Source organism: Homalodisca vitripennis, chromosome 4, assembly GCF_021130785.1.
Source record: "Homalodisca vitripennis isolate AUS2020 chromosome 4, UT_GWSS_2.1, whole genome shotgun sequence".
NCBI lineage: Eukaryota > Metazoa > Arthropoda > Insecta > Hemiptera > Cicadellidae > Homalodisca > Homalodisca vitripennis.
In genome coordinates, this window is record NC_060210.1 from 72247461 (window position 1) to 72260518 (window position 13058).

General features: G+C 36.3%; 1 protein-coding gene across 1 annotated transcript in view; it reads left to right on the plus strand.

Annotated features, from left to right (window-relative positions):
* Positions 1 to 13058, plus strand: part of LOC124359525 — a 57382-nt gene that overhangs the window by 24612 nt on the left and 19712 nt on the right. The window contains exons 14-16 of the mRNA XM_046812335.1: positions 3287 to 3446; positions 5665 to 5844; positions 12617 to 12745. Of these exons, the coding sequence (XP_046668291.1) occupies positions 3287 to 3446; positions 5665 to 5844; positions 12617 to 12745 (469 nt within the window). The remainder of the gene's footprint in view (positions 1 to 3286; positions 3447 to 5664; positions 5845 to 12616; positions 12746 to 13058) is intronic.

Consider the following 13058-nt stretch of genomic DNA (forward strand, 5'->3'; position numbering starts at 1 on the left):
AACGCTTCTGAAGTTGCACCTATCAGAAACTGTTTCGGAATAGTAGAGAGGGTGTATAATTTTTTCAACACTCCTAAAAGACAAGCCGTTTTACAAACAGTGTATTGCATCGGAGATAAATGTTGAAACCAACAGGAAAAAACTGCTACAACTTTGTCCAACAAGATGGGTGCAAAGGCATGATGCCGTCTTTGTCATGAAGGAGCTTCTTCAACCAGTTGAAGTAGCGTTGGAGGAAATAAAAAACTGGAGTGATAGAGACTCTTCTCTGGAACTCTTATTTTACTCAGCTCTTTACGTCAAGGCGAATTCATCATTCTCTCTTGGCATCAGACAAGCTCCTTGGTTACACTGTAAACCTAAGCAAAAAGCTGCAAGGAAGTGATTTTGGAAACTATCTTCTGCAATCACACATGCTGAAACTGTACTTGAAAGCCTAAAATCCATAAGAACAAATGCGGATGAAGAGTTTCACTCCTTGTTTTGAAGAGGCTACACCCATATGGCCAACAACTTTGGATGTAAAATCTCCATGCCCCGAACAACAGTTGGCAGACAACAAAATAGAAACAACACACCAGCAGATACGCCTGAAGTGTACTACCGGCGATCTATTTTCATCCCTTGGATTGAATCTTTGATAAGTTCTTTGGAATCCCGATTCATGAAACATAAAAAGACATATTGAAGGGGTTGAGTGTCTGATGCCTACAGCCGATGGATCACGTGGAAAGGAAGAAACCTCAAAACTTAATTATCTGCAGCTGTGTTGTTTTTATAAAAATGACATAATTGAAAGTGGAGGGAACAACGAAAGCCTGCTCAAAGCCGAGTTTGAGTTGTGGCACAACAGCTTTAAGACCCACACCAACACACCAAGAAATGTAAATTGATTTGTTGAACTTGTGTGATAAGGACATGTTTCCTAACATCCACATATTGTTGAAAATATTGTGCACTATCCCTGTAACTACGAGTACAGCAGAAAGGTCGTTCTCAACATTACGTATAGACTCAAGACCTATCTAAGGAATACCATGGGTGCTAACAGACTGAGTGGACTGGCGGCTTTGAATATTCACCGTGAAATAGAAGTGACCAATACAGAGGTAGTTTTGTTCTCAAAAAATCGACCAGACGTCTAGATTTTGTCTTGTAAATATTTTAACTTTAACTTACATCTCATTTTGTAATCATTAAATTTTACATTTGTAATTTAAATGTATTATTTCTTTCCTTGAAAACTTAAAACTAATTAATGACAGTCCAACTTATGTTCCAGGATGACATTTCATAATAAAAATCAATATAAAGCTTTAACTTGTTAATTTTAATAAGGTTTTAATTGAGCTAAAAGCTGGTTTAATGTAATAGTAGCCTATTAACTTAAATTTTTCTCTAATAAGATTAACTTGTAGTTGATTATGAAACAGGCCACAGACAGTTGGTTTTAGCTTACTCAATTATCTAATGATCATGTAATACAGTGATGTACCAAATGTTACATTATTGTAGTTCGATATGTTATAGGCGCCAACTAATTATATATTACTGGTCATTGAAGGTCATGTAATGGAAAAACTATAGGCGTACATTTTATACTTGGGAAGCCGAAGCCCCCCCCAAACCAAAATTCTGGGTGCGCCCCTGGTAGTACACCATACCTCACTGGAGCTGTTATTATTCAAACACTGCTGTGAAACCTAACTCAATGAGATAATGTGAATGGATCACGTGGCAAGATATTTTGATAAAGATCATCTGCATGTTTTAAATTGTGCATGGAACTTCATTTCTACATAGACAAGAATAAGTTCTATGATAGTAAATGTCGAACAATTGGATTTGGCTGAGAGTCATTGAAGCCTATCAGTCAGTAGATTGACATAATTTTTTTTTTGTCTGCTAGGAGAATGAAAACATTTATTTTCTGTATGATGTCTGTCTTTGTATATGGACATCTCGAGAATGTAGACTAGAAATTCTGCATGCAACCCGAAGCCTGATTCCTGACACGTGGTGTGGCATATTCCCACCTTGTTGTTGAATAAAGAGATAATTAGCAAATTTAAAAATAACTTCTTTGTAATAATTACTGTTATAGTTAAATATTATTTATATAGCTAAGTAATGTGATTGGTTGGTCGTATCATATCCTCACAATAACAGCCATGAAAGGAAAGTCATAGTTATATAATTTACTTCTGACTCTCTGTAGTAACTTATAAAGGAGCACTCGCTTCGGTGTGAGAATTCACTCAATTTTGTCACTTACATCTTGACCACCTAATGTTTGTCCAGGAGCAATACATAACTAACTGTAAATGACAAGATATTGTAGTAAAAGGTTTGACTGTTAGGTCGAATTTACTGCACATGATGATTTTTGGAGTGAGTTGCCCCCATAGTGTTAAGGCTTAGCAAGACTTAAGGTGAGGGAGAACTATCTCTTGCCTGCTTTGACCGGAAGAAGCTGGAACAGAGCTAGCCTTTCCTGCTTCCAAGGTGACATGACACACAGTGTCCAGTATTCCTTCTCTTAGTGGTTGTAACATGGGATCTTGACAGGAGGTGGTTTCTACTCTCAAACTTACCCATCCTGACAGAGTATGTCTTGCTCTGCCTGCTTTAACTGGAAGAGACTGGAACAGAGCTAGCCTTTCTTCTTCCAAGGTGAGATAATGCCACGGATCTGCAAAGGCTCTTGACAGGGTACAGTCCCTATCCCAAATCTTACTTATCTTGAATATCCTGTCACTCTGGAAACAGTACAAAAGTCCTTTTATGACTAAGTGCAATGGAAAATTTTCTCTACTTCCTGTCCTAAGTGAACATAAAAAACCTTTAGGAAAATGTCTGGTAATGATGCAAAATCTGTAGGGCCTGTAAAACAGAAGAAAGTCCTGACGAGACTTTATAATGTGGGAGTTCCATTCAAGTAGATTACCATAAATATTACTTAACTTTATTGTACCTTTTCTAATCAATAAATTAATAGGAAAAGTCATACTTTTCAATGACATTTGTTAATTTAAACAAACGAAATTTATTGTAATAGTAGCATTGTTGATTGACAGTATAATGATGAGCAATAAGACACAGTATTAATTTAGTTAGCATTGCTGAGCTTGACTAAACATTTATTTTACTCTCTTTTCTAATAATGAGTTTTAAAATCCATTTACATAACATTTTATGACTGTGTATTGTTAGCCACAAAGGTTTGGTTCCATAGTAAACTGGTTTGGAGTGATCTTTAACACAGCAATATATAATTTCATTGCAGCTCTGAATTCTTGAAACCTGATAAATATACTCGTGAAGCTGAACTCTTTGATGAAGTTACTGATGAAGAAGAAATCAAGGAAAAACAAGATGAATTACCCCTCCTTGAGCTAAATAATCCTGTTCTTGTCTGGAGTTTTTTGGATGATCTCACCCCTAAGGTAAATATTAAAAAACTAATATTAGATTTTACTGAATACAATACCTTTTAGATGGAATACTATATGTTTTACTTAGTGTTAACTGATCAACTTTTGAATGTATCATAATAAACTTTATACATCAGACACAGGGCAGCCCTTACCTTTGCCGGGCTCTCACACATTATTAAAATCCAGGCTCCATCCTTAAAAGTTCCATTTAAAGTGTAATATTCTAAGATTTCAGAATTAGACTTCTAAATTAACTTTATCTGCAGATATTTCCAAGTAACAGCCAAAATAATGTTATCAAATTTTAAAAAATATGCATGAGGTCTTCTGCATCAGCTTTGCCTCTTTTTACAAGTTAAAGTTACTTTTATTAAGCTGAAATAATTTGGGGAAAATTCTGTGCAATGGGAGCTACATCAAAATATAAGGTAAACTCAGTTTTCTATTGATACCTTTATTGTGCCTTTGTGACGACCTTTGAAGTTTTCTGAAATTTGAAAACTGTGTTATGAGACAAGATTGCTTGACATTGTGCATACACGATTTCAATATTTCTGGATCTCTTCATATTAGCGTAGACTGCAGATTCCAGCAGTCAATTCATGACAGAGTTTTTAAATTTAAGAAAACTTAGAGGTTGATATGAAGGCACAACAGTCATTACCTCATAACAGTCTGTCACAAGAAAAACTGCTACAAAACATTTTCTATTCTTGAACTTCATCTAGTTTCAGAAACTCTGTGTATTGATCCTCTTTAATTTTGTACACTCCATCTCTCCGGGTTACTGCTAAAAAAAATTTAAAGTTGATTGAGAGTAAAAAAAAAAACCACAAGATAAATGTAAAAACTGCTAATTTCATGAACTCGAATGTACATGTGAACCTCCCAACAAACGGTAAATATAAACACCTGGATTCATTTTTTTTTTATTCTTTCTTGCACACTTCTAAATTCATCAGATATATTTAAGGAGTTTTCAAATCTCTGATCACAGAAATTTTTAATTTATATTTCAAATTTATTTAACTTAAGAATTTGGTTTGTTAGTTCTTCTCCTGTAATAACTGTGTTATATTTTTAAAAGTAAAAAAATATTCTTAGGTCTTTTTAGAATAGTACAAATAACACAGAATGAAAGTTATTTTAAAACATCTTGTTATATTAACAAAACAGAATAATGAACCTGGCAAGTGTTAATGTTAAAAGTCTTTAACTATCTTGCAAAATTTTAAATAGTTCTTCCTTCTAAAAAAATGCTGCTTTTACTGTAATGAGTGTTTCAAGTAGCTTGCATCAAACTCGTTTTGAAATTATATCCTTCTAATTATTCATAATATCTTTTATTTATTAAATACAGTACATAATGTATGTTTAATATATTCAAAATATATTTTATAAGTGGTAAAATAAACCACAAACATTGCTCCACCTTACTCAGATACTGTCTGGATGAATAGGATTGAAGCATTTGAAATTGTGAAGAAAATAATAGAGAACTAAATAATTAACCAGACTGATTATTTTTCTTGACATAAAGTCATTAAAACAATAATTACAGAGACAAACATGTCACTCAACACTCAGCTACCAACAAAATCACCTCCTCCAACAACTGGTTCAAATGAAAAGTAATAAAAGCCCAACCCAATCAGACTAACCAATCACAACTGATGAGATCAGAGTTAGCTTAGTAGTTGTAGGTAATCACACTCAAAGAACTATCTAACCTAAAAATAATTGTCTCTCTTAACTCCCTTCTTCTGTGTAGGAAACATGAACCATATACTCATAGACTGTGTAGATAGAGCGATTGAGAATGTACACCTTAGAAATCAACAACAGTGAAAATGCAACTCACACACCATTTTTTGTTTCTTCAATTTGGCATCCCTGGACACTTCATACTAAATCTCCCTTATTTCTAAAAACCTCTCTGCTATCCTATCCTATCAAAACTCTGTTAAAACCTGGTGTTTTTCCCTCTTTACCCAACTAAATAAATAATTGATTTTTTATGTTAGTATCCACAATCCCATTATATTGCAGCATTTTCTATTGTATAATTTTATATTTGGTGAATAAAATAAGAATGAAATAAGTTAGTGACTAGATTGAATAGTAATATGGTTGTTCATACATGAACACAAATTTCATACAAAATGTCTATTCAATTTTGTGAAATTCATGATTTACCATTGTATGTAAGTTTACCACATTGTTGCAGCTGCGCTTGGACAGTCCGTATGAAGTGAGGACAGTGGCATTCAGTAAACACAATGGTAACCTGATAGCTGGAGGCACATCCAGTGGCCAGATTGTGTTGTGGGACATTACTGGACGTATTGAGGAATTGGAGAAACCAGAGCCTTTGACACAGAACCAGCAAAAATTCAGAAAAAGAATGGTAAAGTATTTTTACTAATTTATTTTTACTTTTCCACCATTTAAGTTCCAGATGAGACAGATGAGAGAGATAGTTGTCATATATGTTCCAGCTTTTTAACTCCTCAATTCTTAACTCCAACTGACTGGGTTTTTATTTATTTATTTATTTATTATTAACGGCAAGCAGCCAATTTACATACAATATGCAATAAGATGGCAGTACAGTGTATATAGTGCAGTAAAAAGTACAACTAGTATAAAATAATACAGAGCTAGCAATGGCAGAACACAACACAATATGACAATGATCGATTCCAAGTCCCAATAACTGTCCATCACAACAAGAAAGTTTAGTTATACACTAATATCATATAAACATCAACAATATATTATAAAATAGACCAACGTACAATAAAATTAACAACAATGTATAAAATAGAATAGTATAACAACAACAAGTACACGTAAATAACAACAACCAAAATAATATAAATACACCAATGATGCAAAAAGTCGAAATTAAATGAAATGTACCTTGCAGTAGAGCAGAACATAATAAAAAATACAAAATAGCAAAAGCTAAAAAATGAAACAGTCTTAAAGTTACAGGGGATTTTAAGTGTGTTGAGACAAAACATAAGTGGCCCGCTTTCTGATTTGATGTAGGCCATCAGCGAAAAAATCGCACTCTGATGCAACACGATTCCCCAGGCGAACAAATCTTGCCAGTGGACTGTTGAAGTCGTAGTTCGTGGAGTGGTACTTGCGGCTGAAAAGCCCACTAGATCTGGTGTTTACAGGGATCCTGATACCAATTTCAGCGAGAAGATCTGGGCACTGCACATGGGCGCCAACTAACTTCCACAACATGAGTACATCTGCTACATCACGGCGCAAAGACAGAGTTGGAATATTAAGTTCTGCAGTTAATGCTTCCACGGGAACATCAGGATAGTTGTAGCCAATCCTCACACCGACCAGACGAATGAAGCGTCGCTGGAGGGCCTCAAGTCTAGTCCTGGTACCAACTGTATAAGGAGACCACACAGGACTGGCATACTCCAAGAGTTGTCTTACCAACGAACAATAGAGAGAACGTAGGGCAGAAGGATTATTGATGCCTCTAGAGAATCGAGATATAAAGCCCAACATCTTGTTAGCCTTACTACAAATAATATTCAAATGCTCAGTAAATCCCATGTCACTAGAAAAACACACGCCCAAATCTGTTACGTTCAAAAGTCTTGGAATTTCGAAAATTGGATATAAAGTAAGAGTACAGAATCGGTGATTTGATTCTATGAAAGGTAACAACAGAGCATTTGCCGGGGTTCACAGACATATTATTGCTTTTGCACCATTCCTCCACTGCAATCAAGCTACTTTGTAGTTTTAAAGAGTCTTGTGGGGAGGAAATTTCCATGAAGAGCTTAAGATCATCCGCAAATAGCAGGGCGTTGACATCGACCACCTCCATGAGATCGTTAACGAAGACATTGAAGAGGCAGGGGCCCAACAACGAGCCCTGAGGCACTCCTGAAGATGGCGAGAATCTGGTAGATGTGGAGGAACCAATTTTAACACAAAGATAACGATCCCGGAGATAGCTGGAGATCCAAGACAATAAGGGGTTGGCAACTCCGTAGCCCCTCAACTTTGATGCAAGAATAGAGTGGTCAACCCTATCAAACGCCTTTGCCATGTCAATGTACACGGTATCCATTTGCTTATTCTTGCGAAAGGAACCAAGCACATGCTCTTGGAAGAGTAGAAGATTGGTTACTGTGGATTTACCACGCATAAAACCATTCTGTGCGGGGTGGATTGATCTCGATATGAAGCGACTAAGCCTATCAACCACAAGGCCTTTGAATAGCTTGCCAATCACTGGAAGGATGGTAATTGGCCGGTAGTTCCGTACATTGTTAATGTCCTTGGACTTGTGCAAGGGGATGATAAAGCCATTCTTCAAAGCGCTGGGGAATATGCCCATTTCCAGTGACTCGTTGAAGAGAGATGTAAGAGGATCAACGAGGAGGCTGCGGCAGCGATGAATGACAGAAGGAGGAACGTTGTCAAGCCCCGCGCCCTTAGTGATATCTAGATGCTCAAGCTTGAGCAAGACCTCCTCCCTGGTTAGTTTTAGGCAGCATAAGCAGTCCGAATTGGCGTAACAATGGTTGAGGGAGCAATGCGATTGTGGCGAATAGACAGAACTAAAGTAAGTGGAAAACAATTGGCATATGCTTGAGGAATCCGTGGCCTCCTCTCCATCAAGATGTAGCATGGACGGTATGTCAGGTGACTTCCTTTGAGCCTTGACCAGACCCCAAAACGCCCGAGGATTAGTTGAGATATTCGATTCAACATTAGACAAGTCCTACAAGTGTCTCTAAGCTTAGAGAAATCATAGTAATGGGCAAGATTGAGGCTTCTTTTGTAGCGTTTATGAGCTACTTTTTTCTTAACTATGAGACTTTTTAGCTCACCAGAAAACCAACTCGGGAAGTACGATATGCCAAATTTCTTTGTTGGGCTTGCCTTTAGACTGATGTCCTCCAATGACTTCATAAGCCGATTAAACTTGTCATCAACTGAGGATTTATCATATATGAATGTCATATCAGTACTTCGCAGGTCTTCAAAAGCAGAATCCAGATCACACTTCCACAGATTGTGCCCCATGTAGCAATCAGCAAAAAGAGCAGACGTCCGAAATTGTATAGCTAGAGCTAGAGGTGGGTGATGAATATCTGGTGTAGTCAGAAAATCGTTAGCCCTGGTGACCTCAACTTCCCGTTCGGAGCAAAAGACTAAGTCGAGAGATACACCCCTGTGGTTACGAACGTGGTTAATCTGGTAAAGGGAGTGAAGAGCTGACATGTCCTTAATGTGTTCACTTGCTTGTCGCAAGAGGCCTGTAGTTTTAGAACTAAGGTCAAAATGAGGCAGGTTAAAATCACCAACAATTAATAATTTCTTCGGCTGGTTTGCAAGCTCGACAGCTTCCCCAATAGAGTCACAAAAATCATTATAGACATAGAGAGGACTTGATGGGGGAATATAAACACAAGCTACTAGTATGCTGTAATCAGGGCCGACAGTTACAAGGACAAATACACATTCGATGTTAGACCCAGTATATAAACGTCTATTGACAATACCATTACGAACTGCTATCAAAGCGCCGCCGCCCGACTGCTTACGACTAGCAGGCAAGGATCTATCACAGCGATGAACCATAAAATCAGTACCCCCAATAATTTCAGAGTCCGGTATATCTGGAGAAAGGTTTGTTTCACAGAGTAGAAGAATATCATTAAGAGAAGCCGCTATGTTGTTTTTCAATTCAATGAGTTTAGAACGGAGACCATTAACATTTTGATAATAGAAGTTCAGATGGTGCCTGCCGTTAGGGTTATTCCGTTTTTTGGGACAATCTTGGGAGTGCCGCTAACAAATTTGATGGTCAAGTTGGTTTCACCTGCATCATGTCTTGACTTCAGGGCTGCACGGAGCTGTTCCAGATGTTTTCTCTCCCGGAGTGTGCGGTCATGTGAGATGGAAATACCTTGCAAGTTACTAGGGACATCATTACTGTTGAAATTTTTAAAAATATGGACAGCAGCATCAACAGAAGGCATGCAGATTACAAGCGGGCGAGTCCTATCTGGAAGTTTCTTGCCTAATCTAAAAAGGCGAACTTCTGAGATCCGAGAATTAGAATTTAAGTGACGCAAGAGATCAGTGACAAGACTCACATCGTGCAGTTTCACATCACGTGCAGATGAAGAGGTGGGCGCCTCGGTAAGTCTGTGAATGATAACATTTCTGGAGCGTCGATTGCGGTCATTACACTCTGAAATAAGATCTTCATATAGTTGATCTCCAGCATGTGCATTGTCCTTAATTGATTGAATCTCGGATTCCACTTGAGCTAAACGAGGTTCTTTTATTTTAGAAGACACTATTTGTAGGTCCTGCTTTATCAAGTTGAGCCCATCAGAAAGTTCATCTTTAGTCGCCAGAGATGACAGCTTAGAAAGGATCTCATCTAATTTAGAATATATGGGATCAATAGTGACTCTTTTGCAGTCTGTCCTATTGCATTCCCATTTAATATTGTTATCGCTGCATATGCGTTGGTAATCAACCTTGGACATTCTTAAGCATTCTCTATGGAACCAACGATCGCAGTCCGCATCACAGCCGACACCCTCATCCGAATCCAGAACCAGCTTAACACAAATTGGACACGCAGTAGACATGATTATATATAGTCGTAGAGCAATTAATTATGGGGCAGTTAGAAATATTTGTGAAAAGAAACTAAATAGAATCAACTCGCATAAACCAGCAGCTACTCAATCCACCGACTGATATGCGAGCAAGATCCAACACTGGAGATGACTGATATACCACACCTGCAGGCAACAAGCAAAATAGATCGTCAAGCTTCATGCAATAATTGGAACGTACAGGCTGCATGCATATGGTGGCAAGCCAGGTTAAAATGAAGCTAACTACAGTTTATCCGTCTATGACTCTACAGAGGTGAAATTGAAAGTGAGCTTGAGCCAGTTACACTGTTGAGATCTTTTAATTGTAAAATAAGGCACAGTAAGTAAATTAAATATGCTAGTTGAACTCACTCAAGTCTAAATGCAGAGTAATAGCCGGATCAGAACAATTGAACAACTACAACCAGGTAAAAATACATTCAATAAATAGCACTAGTAACGTCGGTTCGATTCAAACAGCCATCCAAAGACCAACCAGGTTTAGTTGAACCTTCCTAGAGGTACTCATGGTTCCCAAAAACCTGATATCACCTGTGACAGATGGTCAGTCATTCTAATACACTTCAACATTCAACCCTCCTGATGAATGTTACTCATATTGACGAGAAGTCCTGTTTTACTCTCAATCACTACTTTTTCATTCCTTCACTAATCAAGTTAAAATACCAGGAGCCAAATCACTCTATTTATACATTAAAACCAGTTGTTTATTTTCAATTTAGTTTGCCCATGATTACATTTTTAAATTTAATTTTAATTATTAATTTAATTTACAAAACTACACATGAATCTATTCAGGTTTATGTGTTCAGGTTTATGTGTAATTTTAATCATGTGTTCACTATAAAATTACTATTAATCGTTAATTTAGTTGGTGAAAACTCTATTTTCACTAAGCCTAATTCAGTCTTCATCATATCAAGAAAAACATATACAATTCACTACTTTGACTTACAAAAATGATAAACTTTTTTTTAATTGTAAAATCTACATGGTGCTCAAACACAAACATCCTACTTGTTCAAAATGCTACGTACAAAAGAGAAAGAGGCAGGTCGACGAGGTAGAAGTTCCCCTTCTCCTGCAATCTTGACCCACGCCAATATGGTGAAAAGCCAATATATTTCATTATAAAACATGAATTTTATTAGTAGTTTGTATAATATAATTTAATATAACTTAGTTTTAAATTAATTTTAATGCTTTAATGCTTACACATAGCAGTTACTACCAATGGTAACGCCGTGGCTGTGTCATGTGATCAACTGGATCTGACCTAACTAATTTGCCGCAATCACTTGTTTAAATTTTGTTTTCTTAGTTACTGACCTGGCACATGCCTTGTATGTTCTAGTTTATAAACTTAAATAAAAATATAAGTGCCACTATACGATATTCCGCCAAATGAAAAGTGATTGACATTATAATATTATTATGGTCTAAAAGTTACTCTGCAACCATTATACAATATAAACTATGGTGTGCAGTTTATGGTCCAAACATTATGAGTCAACTTTGTTCTTAGGCTTTCATGGCTGGTGTGAACTGGGAAAACTAACATCTGTTTTCCAGTTCATACAGCATTAAAACATTGCTTACTAAAGGAAATTCTTGATATGTGATGTAATTTGCTTGTGTAGGTAATGTTTCGACGCAGTGTGAACCAAAAAAATTTAAATTATAATTATGTGTGAAGGTGGAAGGAAATATGCTTATGAAAGAACAACATTCACACTAAAAGCTCATATGAATATACTATAAAATATCTTACTTCAATGGATTTCCCTCAAAACAAATTTAAATAAATTTCACATAAATAATACTGGTCAGGTTTTTTCTGTTTTATTAATGATTCATTTATCAATTCCATGTACTTTCACAAAATTTCTCGGAAATTTCAAGAAAGTACAAAGAAAGTGCTTTTTACATTGACAAAAATGTAATATTTATTGATTAGATTGAATCAATATATAAATAACCTAGCCCTGGATATATTATTTTAACTACCCTTTCTTCAACTCTGGTACCTATGGTTTGTTACAAGTGCATTATGGGCTATTATACATCTACTTTGGCTACCATGCACCCAATTCCAGTCTGCAGATTTACCATAACTACAATGTCTGCACATATAATAATATCACAATTATTCAAAAACATAGAGCTACTTTCTATGAGAGACAGTTAGTGTGCTATGGTTCTAGACTCTTCAACTCTGTGCCAGATTCACTGAAAATTCAAGGTAGTCTGTGGGTGTTTGAGAGGCAGTTAAAGAGTTGTTGTTCGGGGTTACCATTACAGTGCTGAGGATTTTCTGTCTCAATAATAGTGGTTTTTAGCCTTCTTAAAAGGTTTTCATATTTATGCAACTAGTTTTAAGTAGACATTTAAGTAAATCAGTATATAAAAAGTTATACATTTGCTATGTCAAAATTAATTTAAATGTTAATTAACAGACTGTTTTTTATAAATAAGATTTTTCATGTGCAGGAAGACTTAATGAATTGGAGGCGAGATATAAGATCTAAAAGAAGGGTTCGTATTAGTGCAATCTCTAACCAGATGGAGTCCCACCTTGATAAAATCACAGACCTAAAATGGATTGGACCTTCTGTTGTGGTAATCTATACTATTAATTATATCTCTGTGTGTGTGTGTGTGTGTGTGTGTGTGTGTGTGTGTGTGTGTGTGTGTGTGTGTGTGTGTTTTACTTAATCATGTAAAAACTACTGGACCAATTGTTCCACATGGACATTCTTAGGTTCCCTAGTTAAATATAAGCATATTCCTATTTCAAAAATCCCTCCGGACCAGGTTAGGAGGGAAAGTTGTGAAAAATCCCATCTTGGACTATAAAGTTGCATTACCTCTAAGAAATGGAAGCTCCTTATGATCAAAAGTGTCTATTTCGGTATTTAAATTCACTTCTGGT